The sequence below is a fragment of the Equus przewalskii genome, chromosome 27, assembly GCF_037783145.1.
Source record: "Equus przewalskii isolate Varuska chromosome 27, EquPr2, whole genome shotgun sequence".
Classification (NCBI taxonomy): domain Eukaryota; kingdom Metazoa; phylum Chordata; class Mammalia; order Perissodactyla; family Equidae; genus Equus; species Equus przewalskii.
This window is the reverse complement of record NC_091857.1, coordinates 31,062,624-31,086,642: the sequence shown is the minus strand read 5'-3', so window position 1 is coordinate 31,086,642 and position 24,019 is coordinate 31,062,624. Positions and strand designations below refer to the sequence as shown.

Below are 24,019 nucleotides of genomic sequence, written 5' to 3'. Positions count from 1 at the left end.
GCAAGCTGGGACCGTTGGTCACTCTATCGTCTGTCCAGGTGACAGCCTCATTTTTTGGGGGGGAGACATTATTAACATCCTCCTAGGTGACCCAGGAACAGGGCTTCGCTCCGCACTGCCCAGAGCATCAGCACAGAGTAATATAAAGCACTGGTCAGGGTAGGGAGCGGGCGCCCTGACCGCCGAGGGGATGGAGCGATGGGCTCCCTGGGAGCAGAGCAGATGGACAGGGGTGAGGCCAATAGGGGCAGCGGGTGGGAATTTAAGACAAGCCTGGCAAGCTCCCCAAGTTACCCAGAGCCAGCTCACACGGGAACAGCCTTTCCACTCCTGGTGGTCAGGCCACCCTTGGGAAAGAGCAGCAGTTCAAACCAGCGGTCCAGTTCTGGTGGCAAAGCAACCCCAGAAAGGCCCATCTCTAGGTGCGACAGGCTCTCTAAAGGTCACGACACAAATCGGCCAGAAACCAGGACTGCCTCACTCTTAAATCCCTAAATCGCTCTCGACAAATGCCACCGTCTCTCTCTGATCCTCCATATTGCCCCTTGGACTAAAGAGAAGAGCAAGCATCTGTCCCAGTTGAATAGGACAAGCTTCCAGGTGTCCCCTAGGTCAGCGGCAGCTGCCGAGAAGCCTGGCGCATGGAGCGTCGGCCCCATCTGCGGGATTCCGCGGTGCAAGGATTGGCATCAATCACCTTGGAATTTAGCTCCCCCATCTCATTCCAAAGAAAGGACACAGAATTAGATGCATCTTCTCAAAATAATTCACCCGAGGCCTAAGGAAGATCACAGATTCCAGTTCCGTCTTTTACAAATGTCAGTATGAACAAACTGGCTGCATTGTGAAACGATGATGATGATGATAGCAACTAACACCTAGCTTTTACTCTTTACTACTGACTGTTCTAAACACTTTCCTTATATTCACTCAAGTAATCCTGACAGCAACCCTGTTAGACGCAGGTACTATTCCTATCCCCACTTACAGGTGAGAGAACTAAGACACGGAGAGGCAGAGTAACTTGCCCAAGGTCACACAGCAGGATTTGCACTGAGGAGTCGGCTGGAGTCCATCCTCTTCATCCCACTCTGGACACTGGCCTATGTGCAAAGGGAGGGGCTTGGGTTCTAGCAGCCCCTCCTCAGAGTACGGGGCGCCATGTGAGTGCCCCTTTGCAGTAAGGTGTGGAAGCAACTTACAGGAATCCATAATAATAAGAGAAGATGTATCAGAAGCAAGTGGAAAGTGCCAAGGACAAACAGCTGTTGGGACATTTGACAGTCCTGGGGGCAATTTTGGTGACCAAGTGGGCTGGGGCGGGGGGAGCCCTCTGGCCATGTGCTACCTATTCTGTTCCCTCTCCAAGAAACTTTTGCTAGAACTCAAGGTGACAATGAGTTTGGCATTGCATCCCCCATCCTCACATCTGGATGCAAACAGTCCTTCCACCTGATTAACATTAGAGCCCCCCTACACCCCCATGCAGGGCTGGCATCCGCCTGCAGAAACTGGGGGTTCCTGCAAAGCCATGCAGAGAGTCCCACCTCTTCTTCCAGCAGGGCAGGCTGGGCCGAGGTGCTCCTGGAAAGATCCTGTGGAATCTGCTCTAATCCAGTCCATCGCAGCTCATCCAGCACATTCCACGTCGTGTGGCCAGAGAGTGGGGGTCTGGAATTTTGTTTAAGGCAGGAAAGGCTGAATGCCTGAACAGCTTTCATAAAAGGCCCCAGAGAGCATGGGCCACGAAGCAAGACCATGTCCTGCTGCAGACAAACGGCTTTCCAGAGTTGCTCTTGTCGTTTCAGAGTCTGAGAAGGCATTGGTGAAGGGCCAGTGAGGCACTCCCAGAAACAGCCAGGAAAATAACCACCCACTGACTTTCCAAGTAGGTCTACCCCTTGACCACAACTCATTCTGGCCATGGCCTGGGGTGACAATGACCGAATGGGAAAGAATAAGCTTAAGACTAGTTACTGGTGCAGGAGGCAGAATAATGGCCCCGCAAAGAAGTGCGGTCCTCATCCTGGGAATATGAGGAAAGAACCTGAGAATATGGCAAAAGAGGACTTTGGAAATGTGATCAAGGTTATGGATTTGAGATGAGGAGACGTCCCGGATTATCAGGCGGGCCCAGTCTGACTACATGCGTCTCACAAAAGTGAGAACCATCCCAGGAGCAGTCAGGGCAGATCTGACCAGGGAACGGTGGTCAGGGAGATGAACGTCGCTGGCTGTGAAGATGGAGGAAGGCGCCACGAGCCAAGGAATGCAGGTGGCCTCTAGAAGCTGGGAAAGGCAAGGACATGGGTTCTCCCCTACAGCCTCCAGAAGGAATGGAGGCCTGTGGACGCCTTAATTTTAGCCCAGGGAGACCTGTGTCAAGCTTCTGACCAATAGAACTGTAAAATAAAAAATGTGAGTTGTTGGAAGTCAGCGAGTTTGTGGGAATTTGTTACACGAGCAATGGGAGACTAATACAGCCGATGATCCATATGGGATTTCTGAGCCTTCCCCTGAGATAGTTTAGTGGAACGACCACTCATCAGTCCTGCAGAAGGACAAGCCCTGAGGAGCACTTAGCCTGTTCCTAGAAGCTTCCTATACCCCCTCCGTAGCCGCTCATCTCATTTGCCAGGGGTTTGCGTGACAGCCTCAGCACCAAGCAGGGTATGTAAGTCACATCTGAAGAAGCTCTGTACCGAAGCCACCAACAGTCATGCCAAGCCCACAACTCCTCCATGTGGATTTGTGAACTACAACGACCTTTTTGACCTTAGTTGTGGGGAGCCCTGCTGGTTCCTCCAAGTCACCTCTGGGGCCCCAGCCTCCGGTGGAGGAGCCCCCAACATCGCTTTCTACTTGGACTTAGGGGCTATATTTTCCCCCCAATTTTTTAAGACTGATTTGAGGATCCATCTGGCCAAAAATCTAACAGGGCACCGTCACAGATCATCACCTCAAGAGGAGGAAGAGTTCACCCACAACATTTTGCCCTTTTTAATCTTGGTTCCTGACTGTGGCTTTAAAACCCGCCTTCTCGAAAGGCCCTTTTGCGTCAAGCCATGGAACAACTTCAAGAGGCTGTTGGCGCCCCCTAGTGGTCTTGAGATTCACATTCAGACTCATGTTCATTTTCACCGTGTCCTTCTCTAGTTAACTTTCCGGTGGAAAATGTCACAGGTTAATTTTTAGTCCCTTTAGGGGGCCAAACCTTCCCGATTTGCTGGGACTCAGGTTTCCTGCTACCTAACATTTTCCATTTTAAAACCGGGAAAGTTTTGGAAAGACTAGGGCGTGTTGGTCTCCCTACCCCTGACTCTCCTCTTAGATCCTACGGGAAAACCACCCAAAAAAGCACTGTCCCTCTGTCTTAGGTACTGTGATGACTGGGTCACAATTGGGCCCTGAACAGTATGCCTTTAAAAATGCATCTGAATTTGAGATCAGCAGCCGAAATGTGCATGCTTTGCTCTCGTTGGGAAAATAACAACTGAAGATTTGTAAATTACTTCCGACTTTCATTGAAAAAGAATGGGGAGAGGTGGGAGGAAGCGTGGTGGGTGGGAGAGTAGGGTCACCCCATAAGGTGGGCACAGTGCACCATGAAACAGAATTCTCATGATCTCTAAGAGTGTTCAAATTCAACTTTCTCAATTTGCTAAGAATTTGCTGGCCCTTCCACAAAATTCTTTAGAAATAACGTAGCTTCCTGAAGAAACAAAAAAACAGGTAGCTGGTTTCTCTTTATTTTTCCTTGCAGTGTTTACAAACTTTAAGTAGGCTAAGGACCTGGAACTATCTATTTACAAAGAAAGTCTAATGCCTCAGAGATACTCAGGTCGGTTTCCGTGACCAACTTAGGAAAGTCCTGCAGGTCAGGATAGGGGATGAGAGGCTGGGATTCTGTACGACTCTTTGTTCAGACTGACACTAGTCAGATAATTAGAAATACCTTAAGGGTTATTGAGGGAATTCTTATGAGATAGGATTTAGGACCACTGTGGATTTCTTAAAGTTTTCCTTTTAATACTGAAAGGTGGTAGAAACCAGAGGCTTTGTGGTTAACTTTTCAGGTGAAAAGCAGGAATTACCTGTGTGATATGATTTGTGAGATCTGGAAGAATCCACCTGTCTAAAAATGCCTACGCCAGCCTCTCTTGAAAGCCTGAATCTCAGAGAATTGTCTAGAAAAAAGCCACAGTCTGTTAAGGCAAGGGGTGGTGGTTACTCTTGTCTAGGAGACTGCACTAGTCCTAGCAACCTGTAACCTTCCTGTAAGTTGACACTGTCTGTCCATTTCCTCATATACAACATGAAAGGGTCCATTTTGGGGACTCTTTCTACACTTTCCTACGGGTGTTTAAGGAAGTGGCAAAGCCAGATGAACACTCTTGTCTTATTAAATTTCATTTTGTAAGAGTATGCTTGTCAGATCTCTTTCCAAAAGGTTAAAGGTGCTTTTGAGAAGCTATATTAATTACCGCTGATGGTCACTATAGCTATGAAAGAGATTCAAATTCTAAAACGAAATCACGTGGTATACTGAAAAACAGCACCCTAGGGTACTAAGTAGATGTGGTTTTCTAAATTAAAGTTCATAATAGATCCTATGGATGACATGTTCATTGAAAATTTTTGCTTGATTTTAAAGGACAAATAGAACAGAGCTATTTCTAGTCCATTAGGTAATCCATTTCTCCTGCTGTTGTCTTGCTTAATAGAATAATGGAATTATCCCCGAATGGCTTTTGCAACTTCCAACAAGAATAACAAACAAATGAACAGCTCCCAGCACAACAAAACTCGTAAAGGAAAGAAGCAGCAACTGCGTAACTCACAATGGGACCACACCCAGGTCAGCCGCGTAGAGGGAGGGTATTTTTTCATTTAAATGCAAATTGGGTATCCTTTGCCCTGTATCTTCATGTTTAAAAAACCTAAGCTACATCCGCTTGCTAATTTCCCAGGCTGTTCCCTTTTCTCCCAGCCACTGAGAGCCGAAGCTGAGCTTGCATTACTACACTGAAACCTGAGGTTTCACAAGCATTGGACTCAAACCAGCCTGTCATTTTGCACTGGTGAAAGGAGACAAAAGACTCAATCAGGAATACACAAAATCGTATTATGTATCAAAGAGGCAAAGTTGGCTTTAAGCTTCAAAAGCAAGAAATTTGGAGTCGGAATAAAAAAAGAAATGTGGCGTTGAGGAAAATCACAAAATTTTCTAGAACTATGCTCAAGAGTATAACGACCCCAGTTTTAACAATCAGGTTTCCTTTTGCATTTCCTTGTAGTCCCGTATCCTTGCAAGGCCGGAGGTTCCTAGGTCATGGATAATCAATGTGCTGAACTTGCAAGGTCCTTGTCAGCGAGCAGAGACATGCAGTACCACCCTGCAGATGTGAGCAATTTAAACGGAGAGATTCAAGAGACTTCAGTCGTTACAGGATTATCTGGAAGCTTCGCCTTCCCCCATTTCCCACTGTTAGTTACAGGACTATATTCTATGGCCTGGTGTGACCCACGCAACAGGGAAGGCCTGTGGCCTAAGGCCAAGGGGATCAGCTCTCTCCAAACTAGGAGAAGCACCAAAGTGGCTGGCCAAGGTCAAGGTTAACGCCAAGGCTTTGTCATAAGGAAGTCTTTTCTGTGCCACATGCATTTTTGGCAAATATCGTAACTCCCTCCCCACCCTCACCCCTGGGAAAAGAGAAGGAGGGGGGCCTATCCTGTTTCAGGATTCCCTAACCCCGACCCATTAGTTAAAGAAGACGGTGAGCCCGAGCTCAGCTTCACATAGACGCCCACAAACCAGCCGAGGAGCAAACCATTCTGAGGCTCCTGTTTTCAAAAGGGGCAGTTATACTAAATGGCCCGGAAACCAGTGTCCCTCATTTGTTGCAAATCATACTGTAACGGTGGCAATCCGGTGTCAGGGGGATGAATCGCTTCATCTGCCTCATGGAGACTCTGGACCCACCAACACCACAGGAGGAGAACCTGGGGTTTTCTAAAGATGCTCGTTTATTATCCTAAATCCAACCTAGGCAGGTCCAGTTCCTTAAGAATTGCCGTATTTCACGTTTATGTTAACGGGCAAAGGAAGGCTTGGAAAGCTGGAACGCAGAGATGAGGCAGCAAAATGTTAGTTTTTGAAGAGAATAACTTGAAAATGTTTTACACCAGGGAGCCTGTAGGTCATTAAATAGGAAAAGACAAGTGCTCTCTATTTCAGAAAGAAAATGGAATGTGTAGACAATCTGGCTGGGATCTGGGTGGATGCCACCAATCCCCAGAGGATCTCCAGGCCGTGTTCTGCCCTCACCCATCACAAGCTGTGAGCGGGACCAGAGAAGCCCTCAACCCCAGCCTCACCCCCAGGAAATCTGCCCTTTGTTTGGGAGCATATGAGGATCTGGATGCCCCTCCTGGAACCCCCGACAAGCTCCCGTGATCCCTCTATAGGAAATAGACTGGGGAAATAATTGGACAGTCTTTCATAGGAATAAGGAAGCAGAAACTTGTCTTGCCTCAAAACTGGAGAGCTAGAATGAGGATGGCTCATAAACGGAGACGTGAGCACTTGGGACGGTATCAGGGAGAGAAGGACATCATTTCACGCCGTGTTGAAGGTGAATCAAAAATGATAAAGCATTCAGGGAAACATCGGAGCCAGCAAATGGAGTTGTCTGAAAGTTTTTGCCAAACCTAAGAAAGTGAACCCAAAAGAAAAATCTCCAGGAGCCGCAGTCCCCAGAGAAGTCCCCGGATGACTGCGTGGCACAACGTCATGGGCGTGTTCATGTTCCAGTCTACACTGGGGGGATAGCGCCCCCGGAATTTTGCCAAGCAATACTAAGGGACACCAACGTCAACCCAGTCCCAGACAGTTTTCAGAAAAAGGAAGAAGAACTTCAAATCCCTTGACACAACAAACAAGAAGCATGCTAGAGCCCCTTCCACATAAGAAAGAGGACCCGAAATCAGAATTGGTAGAAAATGATCATAGAAAATAATATTCAGAATGCATGGCGTGATGCAGGGCATGTGCTTTGGAACTTAAACACCTTGGAAGCAGTCTCTGGTTTTGTTTCACACCCACCTCCCAATCCCCGAAGGGAAATATCACTCTTCAGCCAAGTCCCCAACACTTAACTTGGGCTTCTCTGCGACAAGCTCCTTGCCTCACACCTGTGGGGTCGTGTGTTGAGTGTTAACAAGTTCTTCCTCAGAGTGGGTCTGACCACGACCCCTGGAGGAGTGAGAAACCAAGAGGAGCTGGCGAGCCCAGAAATCCAGACCCTTCTTGTGGCTCTCCCCTCTCCCACATGGAAGAAACAAGGTGGACGGGGGCTTCCTAGATGGGGGTGCAGGCAAACGCTCCCTCTGGCAGGGGAAGGGTGACACAGTGGCCCTTTGCTCTCCCTCTGACCCGCGGGGGAGCTGTCCCACTCCACACTGAAGCCAACTTTATAAAAGTGCTTTGAGTTCATGGAAAGAAAGTCCCTACTGGAATAAAAGCCAACGCCTTATTTTCATGCCTCTGTGGGGCTCTCGTTCACTTATGGCTGAAATAAAGTCATCCGCACAAATACGAAAATGAGAGCGTTCAGGGGATTTAAAGGAAGACGACTTGCTGGGTCTTAGGTATTTCTGACCCTAAGGGGGCTACATGCCTCAGCTCGTCTAGCCCACTCTCGGGCACCAGCTAAACCAGACTTGTTCTGATTCCCTGGACCCCATCTGCATCCAAATCCATATCATCCATGTGACCGGGATCACAGAGACCCTCTAACGACACCAGGAGAAGAAGGAGCTGAGGGCAGCTTGGTGGGCACTGTCTCATCTGTGAGTCTACTTGATAAACGTCTACTTGACAAAATAAGACAAGAGAGTGAAAAGAGCATAAAACATCAGGCCCCTCAAACCAAGAAACACAAAACCTCATTATGAAAGACAAAATTGTGCAAAAATAATCTAAGATTTTCTTCTATCAAATTTGGGATGCTTACTAACGCTTGCTGAATCAGTGAATGAATACATGAGTCAATCGAGCGATGATGCCCAAAACACATCAAGGCTCTCCACCACTGTGAACAGAAACACTCAGTGTTTCTGACGTGTCAACACATCTTCAGGGTCGAGGGGGCAGAGACGATGGAGCAAGAGGAGAGGCCCCCTCAGAGAAGAGTTGGCTTCCAGAATTTCACACACTTTATTCCTGACCCAGTTTCAGGGTACCCGTGGAGTTGAGAACATTCCAAAACCCCTCCTACAGTGGATAGTGTTAGAGAAATACAGAGCCAAGACTCACATCACACATTATTCTCTGTGAGTAAGTTGAATAATTTCAGGATATTTTTAACTCTCTGCATTTTTTTTTTTTTTTGCATTCAGATGCATGTTGCATTCAGATCCTATTGGTGCAGGAAGTAAGAACTTAAATGATACCCTACAAACCTTGAAAAGCTAATTCACCTAATTCACCTAAATAAGGCATGCTGTAGACTTATAGTTCTGAAAACTTGGACTGCAGATTAAAAAAAAAAAAATTCTGTTACTGAAATATCCCCCACTGAAACCCTTTAGGGGAAGAACGTTCTTAATAAGGAAGCTTCGATCCTGGGAAAGATGATGTGAGGTGAATTGATATATTGGCTGATTTTCCCATGAAACAATGATACAACTGAACATCGTTTTCTTTGCCAAAAGCTAAAGGAACCCCTTTTATAGAAATGCCCAGTCAACCAGAAAACTGGAGGAGGAGCGCCCTATGAAAGGTCAAGTGTTCTACAGGATATACAAACCACTTGAGCGGGTGACAGAGATGACATGGGGAAAAAGCAATAGAAATGTGACAGAGAGCGCCAGTCCCTAATGTGCTCAGTTCTTAACTAATTTCACAATTTCTGGAAGGGGCAAGGAATGCAGGCAAGCTTTTTTCTTTGGGGAGATTCTGACACTGCAGCCGTTAGAATTCGATAGCCCTGCTCGAATTCTGGAATTCCTACTTTTGAGTCTCCCATAGAGACTGAGGGAAACCAGTTTTATTGCATCAGTCATGAGAAACACCACTGACTGAGGCGGATCAGCTTTCTCCCTGCACCCTCTGCCCTAGCTTTTCTCAGCTCAGCGTCACCTCCTCCTCCTCCCCGCCTCCCCCTCCTCCTCCTCCTTCTATAGTTTGTTTCAGCAAAGTAGGAATTCTCACTGGTCTTATCCCCACCTCTTGGTGAGATGCAGAATGGAGCCCTGTTGGGTGGGATGGGGGAACAAACCATCCTGCAGTTGGGAGGGACGAGGGCCCATGGGGAAGAGAGCAGACAGCCAGACCATGCCCTCCCTGCTGGACTCCTGTTAACACCACCGATTGCAGGGTAACTGCCAAGGTCAACAGAAAGGGCTGTACGGGGCTGCTTGCAGGTAACGGGCCAAAGATTCCAGAGGCCCCTTCGCCGTGACTCCCACGCAGTGCAGACTATCTGTAAGGCTTCTCAGTTTCTTTAACTTTTCTGCAAGGCAGAGGGAACCCTAACTGGACAGGAAACCACCCAGTTGGCTCCCTAGCCTTCCGTTCCTTATCTTCCCTCTTTTGCCCTCCAGAGGAACAACAAAATAGCCAACAACCAACAAAACCCAGAGCCAGAAAGGAGGCTCCTCACAGATTGAATCAAACCGACAGATCTTCTCTTTTGCGGCACTCAGGAGCAGCGAAGGGAAAGGCTGCCATGCCCTTCATTGTCATCTCTTTGTTGCTGTTGTTCATTGTTATTCGACTGGCATATCCCCTGACACAAATATTATGCATCACACTTTGTGTTAGCCTGTAGAGGAAAAATGTATCATAATTGCAGCGTCTATTTTAGAAAAGACAAACTGAGTGTGTTTTCCTTAAATAAATGAAAGCCCGCACAGTTGATAGCACTTTCTAGATTGACTTTGCGTGCATACCCAGTCAATGGTTCAGGCCGTGTTTCCCCAGTGGAGTGGAGAGTTGGACTCATTGTCTGCACGTCCTCAGTCAAATGTGTTCATTAGGGTCCTCACTCCAGGCCCCAAAGGGGATTCTGCTCTATCTTGAAACGTGCTTTTCTCTCTTCCATCTCCTTAAAGTTAAGAACAATATCATCCATCATTACACCTAGGTCCTAAGAAATTTTAGATCTTAAAACTTTGAAACATAGATAGGAACTTTTCAAAAAGCCTATTAATCCTAAATATGTTCCCAAGTATGTATAGTATTTATTCTTTTCAACTGTCCTAACAATCGATGTATTTTTAGATGGATTAGCTGGCTCACTACCGTTGATCCACATAGCTTGACCATTGAAGCATACTGCTCTTAGCTTTAAATTCTGGCCAGAGGCTTGGTTATGTTAGTGTCCATTGTCACAGTGAGTGGGACCGAGTCATAAGAAGAATGCGGATGAATAAAAGGAAACTGGCTCTTTATCCTCATATACGAATTATGTGTTAAAATGCCAGGGCCATTTTTAATCCTTATTTAATAATATGGCCTGATACCAACTGAAGGCTTTACATGGAGATGAAAAGCTTATTTCCTTGTAATATTCTCACAAGGAATTATTACAACAAAGGAACACCTTGTTCTGGAAAGCTGTTTAATGATGCAGCCTGTTTTTCATATACCCTAGTGGTGTACATTCTTGAAGGACTGAGAATATTCCAATCCCTATAGAGACTCAAGGGGGAAAAAGTCGCTCACCGAATGGAAGAGCCGGCCACAGAGCCCTCCTTCCTGTGCACCGGCCCCCAGTCTCGGAACTGCTTTAAAGCACTCCGGACCTCTCACCTGGTCCTATCTTTCCACCTCCATAGACTTCACCAGCTTAGGAGAGACATAAGCCACATGTCCCAACTACCCATTACCAAGTAACAAATTACCCCAAACTTAGCAGGCCAAAGGCTGTTTTATTATAATCTCATGATTTTGTGAGTCCAGAATTCAGACAAGTCTTGACCAGGTGGTCCTTCTATTCCATGTGACATTAACAAAGGTCACTCAGTGGTGTTCAGCTGGAGGATGGGCTGGTCTGAGGGCTCCAAGATAGCTTCACACACTTGTCTGGCATCTTGGTGGGGTGGCTGGAAGGTGGCCTCAGATGGGACTGGCAAATGGAGCCCCTACAGGCAGCCCTGCCAGCATGGGGGCCTCAAGATGGTCAGAGAACAAGGCAGGAGCCGCACAGCCTTTAGAATGAAAATCACACAGCATGGCTCCCAGCGTATTCTACAGGTTACCAAGTGTCACAAAGGTCAGGCCAGGTTCAGAGGGAGGAGAATCACAGCCCGTTTCTCAAAGGGAGGAGCGTCAAAGACTTTGCAGCCATCTTGAATCCACCACATTATATGAATTTCAGGGTGTGCTGAAATGTTCAAATAATTTATTTATAGATCCAGTTCTTTACTAATGTAAACTGGTTTAAAAAAAGTTTAGCAGTGCCTAAAAGCAATGGAGGTTTTTTGTTTTTTTGAGAGTTTTTTTGTATTCATTGATGGGCAGAGAAGTGTATCTGCCGGGCTTACTACAGCAAATCTCAATATCAGCAGACTGGCAGAGCAATCTTACTTTATTGCTGCCGTTTATGATGCAAAGAATCATAACATATCGGTCAAAATGGCAGATGACAAAAAAGGCCCCCATCCATAGCTGATGTGTTAACACCTCTGAGTTTTCTTAAGTATGGAATTCTCTCTTTGGGGAGTTAAATGACACAAAGAAGCCCTTGAGTGCAACCCAAACCTTCATCCAGTCTGACCGTTTATGGGACTAGAGGTCAAACAAAGGGAGCAAAGTTGGGGGAGAGATTAAGTCTTTCCAAGAGTCTTTGAACTCACCGCCTCCAAGGCCCTGACACCGAGAGCACCAGAAAAGTGTTAATTTTCCTCATTTGGGGAGAAAGGCTGGTGGCCCTGGATGTCCAGACCACAACACCTTTATTCTGTGCAGCCTTCAAAGCACTTGACAGCTGGGATATGCTGGAAGTCTTAGGCAGGCACGTGGCCACTGTCCGAAGGGCCCCATCAGAACCCCTGGGGTGCCTCCACCCAGGGATGACTCCTGATTCCTCATCCCCACACCACACTGGGGGCACCGCTAGGGGTCCTGTGAGGTTCTTCCTACCAGACTGCAGCATCCTAAGCCCACAGGAGGTTTAGAAAAATACAAACATAAAGCCAGAATGGGTTGAGGCTTTCTCCTCTCCCAGCAGCTGGCCCCTTGTGCAGAGTCCCGCTAGCCGGAGGCAGAATCCCACAGCTTTATCAAAGGAGACCCAACTCTCCTTCAGGGCAGCTCTGAACTCGAACACTCAGAAACAAAAAGGGGGCACTGAGCCTAGTGTCTCCCTAATCACTTAATCACCACTGTATTGCTTCTCCTTTGTGAGAATAAATGGCTGCGCCTTAGGGACAACAAAGAAATGACCATAGAAAGGGCATATGGAGTGGCCCAGATCTTGGCTCAAGGCCCTCTGTGCTTGTGAACTACGGCTTATATGGTGTTTGTATGGTATTAAGATGTACTGTGGTAAGTCCTGCAGATACATTGCTCTGCCCATCGATGAATACAAAATAAAATAACTCCATTGCTTTTAGGCACTGCTAAACTTTTCTTAAACGAGTTCAAGTTAGCAAAGAACTGCGTCTACAAGTAAATGATTTGAGCATTTCAGCACACCCTGAAATCATATAATGTGGTGGATTCAAGATGGCTGCAAAGTCTTTGACGCTCCTCCCTTTGAGAAACGGGCTCTGATTCTGCCCCCTCTGAACCTGGCCTGACCTTTGTGACACTTGGTAACCAGTAGAGTAGGGTGGGACCCATGCTGTGTGGTTTTCATTCTAAAAAGTTATGCAGCTCCTGCCTTGTTCTCTGACCATCTTGAGGCCCCCATGCTGGCGGGGCTGCCTGTAGGGTCTCCATTTGTCAGTCCCAGCTGAGGCCACCTTCCAGCCACGCCGCCAAGATGCCAGACAAGTGTGTGAAGCTGTCTTGGAGCCCTCAGACCAGCCCATCCTCCAGCTGAACACCACTGAGCAACCTTTGTCACTCTCCCCCATTTTGGTCTTCAACTGTACTCCTTACTATAGGCTCTTGCTGTAGAAATGGAAAGGTAAAAGTGATTTTCAACATGCACAGTACTTTAATAGTTGTTCAATGACTGTGCTCAGAAAAAAGCTAATGTCTGTAAATGCAGTCTGACTGGTGAGGCATTACTGGCTTAGATGGAAAGAATTTATGGGATTATAAAATTTACATTCTGCAAAACACATCATTAAAAACTGACCACCCAGTTTTTTCCACTCTCTATAGTAGCCTCGCTTTACGTTGCCATCATTCATAGACCCATCCCTGGCACACAGCACAATCTGCCAAATAGAGGGGAATGCAGCAGAAGGGCAGAGCCCGTGCAGTCGGAGAGCTAGAGGTCAAATTTGCCTTTTAAGGTGGTTACTGCCCAGCCTGCCATCCTACCCTTCCCACCCGTCCAGGAACCCCTGGGCTCCCCTGCCTCACACGGTATTATAATTGGTTCCTTCTGGATCATTCTCTAGGCTTAAGGTTCCAGAAACACAGGAGCTGTGTTTGTCACTGTTGTAACCTCAACCCCAAGCACAATGTATGACACATGACAGGTACTCAATATTTGCTTTAAATAGCCACTTGGGTCCAAAACACCAGTTGGCAGTTTGGAAGACCTCCCCACATCAAAGCAGTCAACTCTCACATGGATAGCCAAGTGCAGAAGGGAAGAGAAATGGTGAGTTGGGGGCAGAGTCCACAAACCTAGTAAAAATAAGAGATTTTTTTTTTAACCTGATGATTTCTTGCGTGCATATGTAAGATTAGATTTACCCTCACAGACTGAGTAAGTATACGTCAACATGTTCTGTGTTTCTCCACGGAGCTACCCTCTCAAAGGATTCAAATTTTCTTTCCAAACAACTTTTGCTATCTGTGTATTTCAGCTCTCCCTCTCACTCATAAACATGGCTGTGGGTAGGCTTCCACAGCCCCACGGACCTCTACAAATAGGATTTGTCATCATTCTCTATAAATCTTGGTCAATTCTTTCAACAGATGGGAGCATAAACAGAACATCTGGCTAGAAGACACAACCTTGGAAACAATATTTTGATATCACTTCATCATAGATGATTACTTTTCACCATGGTTTTTATTGGCTGGAATCAAATTCATTTTGGTAGACGGCAAGCCAAGATCAAAGTGAGATAGGCTACATTTTCAGCTGGAGCAGTGTGGGCGTGAAATGATCCTGCTGTCTATGCATTGTAAACTTTGTTTTGAACAGGAATTCTTAGATGTAAGAAGGAGTTTGATCCTGAAGGACATGTGCTTCATAAAACGCAACCTGCTAATTAAAAAGAAAAGGAGAAAGGCAGGACTTGAAATACCTAATCCCCTAGGATTTAGGACATTATAGAATATAAAGCAAAACAGAGAATTTAAAGATTCCAGTAAATGAAGTGAACGTTTCTAAAAGCGCTATCAATCTATGATTTGTTTTCCCATGCATCAATTAGAAGAAATTACTAAGACTAAAATGATAAATTGCTCCAGGACAAATAGTCAAAAGGGCCCCATAAAAATACATGCAACTCATATGACCAACAAAGCTCAAATTTCCTTAATATAAAAATCAAGAAGGATAAGGCGAAAAGGCAATTTAAAAAATGGGCCAAGGGCATAAATAGCCAACTCACATAAACAGACACCAGCAGTTTTTAAATATATAAAAGTATACTCAGTCTCATGCATACTAAAATAGATGTGAATTAAATGACAGTGGGCATCTTTTTTCATCTCTTAGATTCAAAAAGTTGGGTAATACACTGAGCGGGGAAGGTTGGGGAGGCAAACACGGCACTCATAGCGTGTCAGGGGACAGCTACTTGGATAGCCTCTTTGAAGAGGAAATTTGATAAAGCTTATCAAAATCTTAAATAGGCATGTCCTTTCCCCTAGCACTACCATTTCTAAGAATTTAAGTTCCGTGTATGATTGTACATCTGTCGGGGGACATTCACTACAGCATCATTTAACATATCAAAAAGAGGAAACTACCTAAGCATCCATCCTTAGGGAACTGATTGTAGAGAAATATCCCTAGAAAACTACGAAATCTTTAACAAGAATGTGAGAGAGCTACAGACCAATAGGGAATGATTTCTAGGATATGCTGTTAAGTAAAGAAAGCACGCTGTAACCCAAAATACACCCAGTGTACTACTTTTTATGGAAAAAAAGAAAAAGGTAGGCATGGTATTTTTAAAAATGTGTCCACAAATTCTTTGACTTTCTCTTTAAAAGGTGGAGCTTAATTCCACTCTTCTTGAGGGCAGGACTTAGTGAATAGAATAAGGCAGAAGTGACTGAGTAACTTCTGAGATTAGGTCATAAAAGGCATTATGGCATCTCCTCTCTTGAGTCCCTTCTCTGGGGAGAGCCAGACACCATATTGTGAGGACACTAGAGCAGCCCCATGGAGAGAGTCTAAGTGGTGAGGAATTGAAGCTCTTGCCAGCAAAAATGTGAGTCAGCCATCCTCCCTTCCTACCAGCATTAATTGGGTGCTTATTGTGTGCCAGACCCTAAGCTGGGGGCTGGGAGAACAATGATGAGCAAAAACTATACGGTCCCTCCCACTGCAAGTTTCACCCCAGTGGAGATGTTCCATGCACTTGATATATATAATACATTGCTCAGTCTCTGTTTTCTGTGCTAGATGGTAAGTTCTGTAAGGGTGAGGACCTTGTCAGTCTGAGGGACACTGTGTCTCCAGACTCTAGCACAGTGCCTGATACACAATCAGTGATAAATCCACGTGTGCTGAGTTAATGGATTAATCTAGAGCAGTGTGATCCACTTGAACCTAAAATGTGGACCAGAGTTTGGATTTTACACGCTCCTTCAAATTCTAGGTTTTATTTTTCTGTGTATCTGAAACAACAGGGTAAATTTCCATGCTGAAAGAACCCTGTGTGGCGTTTTTGAAGGCTTCCTGTGGATCATCAGATGCTCAAGGAGGTAGGATATCTGAGTGGGCCGAATGGAAAAGAGCTGGCCACGTGAAACCGAAGAGATAAAGGAGACCCCATGTGAGGAGCTCAAGCTGAAGGTGAAACACAATTGCTCACTTACTCCTATGAGTCCAGTGCACACGGCCCACCAGCCCAGGCAAGGGCAGGATGATTTGCACACACGGCAGGGCAGAGCCGCAAATTTCCACAGCCCCAAGGGGATTCTAGCATCTTCCAACTTTGCTACCAAGAAGTCTTCATGGAGAAGAGTAGCTCCAGCCCTTTCACAAGGAACACTAGACTGGGACAGTGGAGGACAGGGCTTGTGTCCAGCTTCTCACTAGCTGAGTCGCCTTCAATTATCCATCCATCCATCTGGCTATCTACCTATCATTACCAAAAAGCACTGATCGAGGGCCTCCCATGAGCCAGTGCCATGCCAGACGTCTCAGTCAGTGTGGTGAGAGAGGTCCCTACTCCCAGTGTGTATGTGTGTGCCCATGTGTGTAAGAGGTGAGCAAAACATGACGTTCTACCTCGGTTTCCACCCCAAACAACCCTGTATGATTTCATGTATCCAATTTGTGAGCAAGTTGTATAAGACAATTAGAAAATAAATTACCAAAAAAATGTCATTTTTTAGGGAGAATGAAAGTCGCAGAAATGCATCTTTGCTCATTTCCCTTCAGAACACATAGTCCACACACAGTTAGGAAAATAACATCTCCCTTCAAGCTCCTTGAAGACCAAGCCCCAGAGAACAGGTCTTAACCTGCTCTCTGCCTGGGAGGTGTGCACAGAGAGCTAAAGCCTACTGGTCTACCAGGAGTCAGTCAGATGCTGGGACATGTTCCCAGCCCCCACGTGGTATGCCATCCCTTCATCCCTCCATCCCTCCACGTGGTGTGCCATCGCCTGGGTGGCTCTATTTATTTATTTTTTGGAGGGGTGCATTCTTGAGTGATAATGCTTATTCACAGGCCATGATTTTACTTTCTTCCATCATCAATTTCACCTCTCTGGAGAACTCAAATGTGATGGCAAATGCAAGCTCTAGAGCTCAGCAGGAATTACCTGTCTGTAGTCAAATGTATGGTGTCCAACACACAACTTACGAAATTCTTAGACTCTCACCCAGGATTCTTCACTGGTCACGCTGGGGTTTTTTAAGTCATGTGAAATTTGCCAGGAAATCCATACCTCAGACTGTCCCACCGCTAGACCCTGCCTGCAAATATACAGGCGGGATTAGAAGAACGAAACCTGTAAGCAAGACTTCCTTGGTGACAAAATCCCCTCAGCTGCTGAAGTCCTTAATTTATCCTTTGTTGTTGGTATTTTGTCTGTCATTTTGTTATGAAGTTATTATGTTGCTGCCCCTTGTTGTTATGAGTAAAGAAGAAAAGGATCTTTCTTAATATATTGCAAGGTTACCCTATAATTTGATGACAAGTAATTAACACTTCTTTGAGAAAACAAAACTAAAAATTAGCATAATCAGCAATTAATTTACCATACGATAATTCAAGGAGGTTTTCCTTGGCCTGTTCTAGACGTTTCTGGCTCTTTTATACCCAAAAATACATTCTTGCCTACTTATAGAATAAAACAAAATGACAAATTAAGAAGATAACTTTCATAAAGATGGGGACTATAAAACCATTGGGTGGCTAAAATTAGAAGTAGATTTTATTATTATGTGTTACTGGGCCATATGTCATTACTTTCTGGTATATTTGTAACCAACATGTTTATTTCAAAATAGGAAGAAATGTAAAAGTTCACAAATAGAATATGGGCTAATGAATTTAAAACTGTGTTTACCAGGCTGTCCTATGAAGGCTAGGAGAATGTTTAGAAGAACATGCAGTACTCTCCTTAAAGAACAGTGGTGTGAATATACACTTCAGCGATGGCATAGAAAACCCACCACGACACACTTGCCTTGACATGTTTACAAAACCTAGAAGGTCAGGTGTCCACTATGGAATACAGAGTCAAATAAAGTGGAGGCCAAAGAAAGAAGGTAGAAAGGTCTAAATCTGGCAAAAAAAAAAAAATCCTACTTTGAACTGATTTAAAGATTTTAAATCAAGTATTAAAAACTCAAAATACATAACAGTCTATAGAGCTTTTGCTTGATTTCTGTTTTGAAGTCTTCTGTTTTGTTTTTTAAAGAAAATCATGAGTAGGATAAGAAGAAAGTGAGATGCACCTATGAGGCACCTCTTAAAGGATCCTCAGAAGTCATATCAAGCAGTAGTTGCTTGAAAATTAATCTCACTATTTCGAGATCTGTTTATTTCCTTAAAGAAAAAAAAAAAGACAAGGATTGAGCACCAAGCCAATCATCAGAGCACAACATTCCGGATACGCTCTCCACGCCCTGCCTCTTGCCTCTGCTGACACGAACTACCCCTGCGCAGAATCTGAGAAAACGGCTTGTTTTTACTTTCACAACACTCTTAGCCCCCAAGATTGGAGGTAATTAGGTACCTAGAGAGATTTGCCCTCAAAAAAAACTAATAAAGTTTCAGGGATGGAATAGGAAGGAGATTGTTTCTTGCAAAATCAATGAAAGTCGATGGGAGCAGAGTAGACGTAACAATAAGAACCCACACTATACTATGTTTATTTCAAGCCAGTTCGAAGTGCTTTATACTGTCTAATTCTTGGATCCCCACAACAATCTCATAGGGTAGATACTGTCATTGTCCCTATTTTAACCATAAACAACAAAGGCACAGGAAGGTTAAGTAATTGCCCAAGGTCACACAGCAAGAAAGCAGCAGAGCCAGGATTTGATCCCAGACCTACTGGCCTATGTCCGTGCTATTGATACCACAGTATACTACCTCATGCAGGCAGCTACCCATTCAAAGCTTCATCCCGTTCCAGACCTGGGCTCCACATCAGAGATATAAGATGAATTGCACACAGTCAAGGGAAGAGATGCAGCATGCAGAGTGTATGAGTGGAGCTTAACAGAGGGACACCCAACCCAGACTGGGGTTGGAAAAGGCTCCCCAGAGGAGATGACGCTGTGCTGAATCTTGGACACACAGCAGATAACCAGGCAGGGGGTCGAGGGAGGGGCAAGGGGGAGGAAGCTCGATTCAGGCAGAGGGTAGGGCACTTAAAAAATTTCAAGGCAGGAAAGAATGTGGTTCTCTCAAGGAAAAGTAAGTAATTCGCTACACTGGCATAGCAGTACCACAGGTGACAAAGGGTGGGGACGCCCAGGGAATGTCATAGAGGCAGGAATAACATCATGAGGAGGCTTGTGGCCTGGCTAAGGCATGTGGATTTATCTGAAATTCTGCCACAAACAACTGAAGAATTTTACACTAAGAAACAAAATGATCAGATCTTTTATTCCTAGCTCATTGGCTATTGCGAAGGAACTAGGTGGAAGAAAGCCGAAAATGGAAGCAGAGAGACTAGTTCGGAAGCTGTATTTCAAAACTGTGACAAGAGGCTGGAATCACGTAACCAGGCCAGCAGAGAAACGGGAAATTTCTTAAACCAAGGAGCAGATTGGGGCACACACAGCAGCCGCGTATTCAGCTCTCGCCCTCCCCTAAGGGCCCTGCAGACTCCCAGCTCCCAGTGAGCTTCCTGGGGGTCGTCCCCTCAGGTTACGTCCCAACACAGAATCTTAAAATGTCTCAGGGTCTTAAAAATTGCTCAGAACAGCACCTTCTCACGGGCAAAGTAACGCGTGCCCTTTCTTCTCTAACTCCTTTGCCACCCAAACACTTCTTGAAATTCTGATGTTAATCACTTTGGGAACATTTCGTTTTCTGCTTATTAGAATTTGCTTACATTTCAGTCAAGGAGTTTTAGGTCATAACTGGCTTCTACAAGCCTGAAAGTATTTTGGAAGGATTAAGATCCAACATGCAATGCACATTCTTGACCTTATTATCTGCTGTTTTCCCGGTCTGGCCAAAGGTCTTCAGAAAGCAGGTCTTTTTTTTTTTTTTTTTTAACAAATATCTTCACGTGAGCTGCCGCTGGGCCCTGCCCCTCATTTTAGATACCTTGTAGAAATGCCGACTTAAACTCAATACTTCCTCCGTCACGTCTGTGCAGATTCTTAAACAAAATCATGGCTCTCTTCCCATTTGAAGGAAGGTGGAAAATAGCACACAAAGGCAGATGATGTTCAAGTCACCACCGTCTTGTATTCTTCCAAAATAAATGTTAAAATGTCCACTAAACATTACAATATTTAAATAAACTTCCACCTTTCTCCCAAACATATCTCATCGATTCTACCAAAGTGGGATACGTTTTTGGAGCTGAAAACGTTGGCCAGCTCTGGGCCTCTGGGATTTTGGAAGCACGCACATTTCTCACCTTACAACCTACTTGTTTGCATTTTTTCAATTCAAGTATTCGAGCTTCCTTCGGCAGAAATTGCTTTGAACATCAATAAGGGCGTGTCGCTTTTTATTTCTTTTTAAAGTTTACTCTTTAATAACTTCCTGTCTAGAATGGCCAGTTAGGATTTTCAGGACAAAGGACAGTGGGATGCTGGCCCCACATCCCCCTTTCCCCTCACTTCCACTCCAACTTCTTTGCTTCCAAACCATCCTGTCCTCCCCCAAACCCGCCTTTACTCTTCTCCATGAACCCCAGGCTGTCCCACCTCCCTCCCGTGAGCAGAAGTGACATTAAGGCACCCTCGCGGTGCTTCCCCCTTGGAAGACCAAGATTAGGGATGGGAGGGAGCGTCCCGGGAGTTGGAGGAAGCGAGCTTTACCTTCACAAAGAGAGTAATGTCGTGCTCCTGCCCCGGGGCCCCCTCCTCCGACGCCTCGCTGTCCTCCCCGCCGCCGTTCACTCGCGCCGCAGTCTCGTCGCCGCCCTCGACGCTGCCCTCCTCCGCCAGGTGGTTGCTGAGCTCGGCCTCCGGCTCCGCGGCCCCCGTCGGCGTGGCCGCCTCCCCATCCGCGCTGCCTTCGAGGGGCTCCTTCTCGTTCCCGGCTGTAGCATCCTGGCCTGGCTCCTCCAGACCCTGCTCTCGCCTCTCCTTCTCTGCCTCTTCCATCTCCTCCTGGGCCCCACTCTGGTCCCCGTCCTCGCCAGCGTCTGCCCTCCCTTCCCCGGGAGCCGCTTCCTCCGACTCCTCTCCCCTGGGGGTCCCCGCCTCCCCCGCTGCACCCCGAGGCTCCGCCGCTAGCTCCCCGGGGCTGTGCTCCTCGCTCTCCACCACTGCGGCCTCCATCGCCTCCGCCTGCGGCTGGGGGCTGCGGTGCCCTCCGTCCCGGGGCTCACCCTGGGCCCCGTGCGCCCCTCCCTCCGGCCCTTCCGCCGGCCCTTCCGCGTCCATGCTTGCCCCCGGCGCCCCGGGCGCACCGCCTCCCGGTTCCTCCGGCCCGCGCTCCGCCTCCCCCTCCGCCTCGGGAGCCGCGGGGTCCCCGGGCTCCCCCTGAGCCTCCTCCGCGGCCTCGCTCTGCGCGCCGCGCTCGGGGCTCGCCTCCTCCACCTGCTCCGCGCCGCTCGCCGCTTCCCCTCCCGGGGGTGCCTCGGGGCCCGCAGGGACGCCCTCCCCGGCCTCCGCCTCGCCCTGCGCAGCCCGCGCGCCCTGCGTCTCGGGCCCCACGTCCCCGCCCGCGCCCGGCGCCAGCTCGCCCGCGCGCCCTCCGGCCGACCCCGCGCCTTCTCCCTTCTTCCCCGCGGCCGTCGCGGCTGCGTCCGCCCCCTCGGCCCGCTGCGCCCCCTCGGCGCCCTCGCCGGCCTCCTCCCCCTCCGCCTCCGGGCCGGCGGCCTCCTGCTCGCCTAGTCTCTCCGCCAGAAGCGCCGAGCCCGCGGGCGGCCCCTGGGGACCCGGGGCGCCCCCCTCCGGCTCTGTGGCCTCGGCCATGGCCGTAGATCCCAGTCCTTGACCGGAGACCCTTCCTTGACGCTGCTGAAGGGGCAGGTGGCGCTGGACAAAGGGCGCGGCGCGGGTGGCCAGTGCGCCCCCTCGGAGAGGACGCCGGGCTCCGGGCTCTGAAGGCGCCCGGCCGTGCGCTGGACGCGCAAGGCGAAATCCGCTCCGCCCGGAGACACTGTGCCTCTTCTCCCGGATTTAAGCTCTCTAGACTCTTCTCCTCGGCTCGTGCTTCTCCCCGGCTCCGCGTCTGCTTCCCACCTGGACCCTAATTCCGACCCGGGGTCCCTGGAGGCGGTGGGCCGCTGCGCTCCTGCACCCTCTGACGTGCCTGGCCTGCTGTCCTGGGGTTGACCAGAAGTCCTTGGTGCCAGCTCCATCCGTCTGGGGCTTGGGCGGGGTTTGCACCCCCACCTTTTTGCTTGTTTGAAAGACCTGGGAGCCTAGCCAATGATAGCCTTTCTCATGGCGCTTTAGATTTCAGTGAAAAGATCTGGGCCGCTTGGGTATTTTCTGTAACAGCCTCAAGTTCCAGAGCCATTTAAATCACCCCCCAAACATACAGTCCCACACCCAAACACCTAATCCCCGCTTCCCCAGGAGCCAAGTTTTAAGCTCAGCTGGTACCCAACTGAAGATGCCCATGTCGTGCCTCCGTGTCCAAGAGCAAGGTGGTGGATCCTGGAAGAAAGAAGAGGAGGCCACACCGCCACCTTCCAATTTCTGCAAGGCCCTCCTGAGAAGTTCCAGAGGCCCCGATATAGAAGCAGAAGGAGCCAGTCGAGCTGCTCTGGTCAGGAATGGGCTGTGTTGTGCTCAACCTCGCCCGATACAAAGGGTCCCGTGATGGGAGAAGGTTACATCCTTCATCTCTCTAGTCCCTGAAGCCCCTAAAAGTATGTTTATCTTGCGGATTCTCCTAGATTTTCTAAACCGGTGCCCAGTGCTTCACCCTCAAAGTTGTGTGTTAAAAGCTTGGGGAGCAGAAAATACAAGATTTGACAGAGGAGAGCTGTGGAATTCACTGGGTTAGGAATTTCCCAAGATCGCAGACTAGACATCTTGTCCCTAATAAAAGAAGTTATGATGAAAACTGTGTAGTAAATTTGTCATGAGCTAGGCTAGATCTTGTGGGTTACGGTGAGGAACGGGTTGCCCAGTCTACATGTGATGGAGCAAGGATCCCAACTCAAGACTGTTTTGAGTTGTCAGGCTCTTGACGGCTTTCATACTGCCCTGAGACACATTATCGGATCAGGACCACAGAGGATTCTGTTATCACTAAAATGTCAGGGGGTGTCTTTGATGTGGCTTGGAGTCACTCATTTGGCCCATCATCAGGATGTTTCCCTTTAATTCCCATTGCCAATCACTGATTGGTAACAAAACAGGAACCCAGTTTCACCCAGATTCATGCTACCTTTCTCCAAGGTTGTGCCCTGTCTGGGAAGGAACAAGAAGAAGCTTCATCATCACAAAGCACTCACACATGTGAGCTAGACAGACGTGTCAGATCCAGATCCTGCTCTGCAGAAGCTCCAGGCACCTAGAAAAGAAATCCTGCTCCATTCACAAGGCGAGAAAACAGCCATCAGCCTTATTTCTTAAGGAAGAGTGAAGCCAGCACATTCAGCCCCAAACAGCAAACACAGTACAGGATTACAGTCCTTTATGCAAACCCCATGAGGCCAGATGTGCTATAGAAAACAGAATTCTTACAAAGATAACTGAGTGCTTATAGTCTATATTATGTAACACTGCACATAAACCTGTGATCAAACACATTAATATCCTGCAGTGAAACAGATGAAGATTCCCATCAGGTGGGATATGTAAAACCCATACATAGCTTTAGGTCTTCTCGTTGAAGTGCACCATCAAATGAGTTCTGGTCACTCTGGTTTTGCTTCCAGATAAGCTCCCCAAAAAGATTGCCATTTTTCAGAGCCCTTTGGATTTCAGAATATATATAATGGCTTTGGGTCCTGCGACCCATTGAAAGGTTCTAGGTATATTGCACTGGTTGGAAACATCCAAGATTAGTTACGTCTGTAAGTTTGCTCTTAATAA

General features: G+C 47.3%; 1 protein-coding gene and 1 long non-coding RNA gene across 2 annotated transcripts in view; one reads left to right on the top strand and one right to left on the bottom strand.

Moving 5' to 3' along the window:
- CLIC6 (chloride intracellular channel 6) overlaps positions 1–22,320 on the bottom strand; it is a 40,922-nt gene extending 18,602 nt beyond the window's left edge. Inside the window, exon 1 of the mRNA XM_070597731.1 lies at positions 20,837–22,320. Coding sequence (XP_070453832.1) covers positions 20,837–21,940 — 1,104 coding nt within the window. The 5' untranslated portion in view covers positions 21,941–22,320. The remainder of the gene's footprint in view (positions 1–20,836) is intronic.
- LOC139079934 (uncharacterized) lies at positions 15,408–16,703 on the top strand. Its single transcript, XR_011533978.1, has 2 exons — positions 15,408–15,579; positions 16,001–16,703. It is a non-coding gene; the product is annotated as an uncharacterized lncRNA (long non-coding RNA).
- Positions 22,321–24,019: the final 1,699 nt, after the last annotated feature.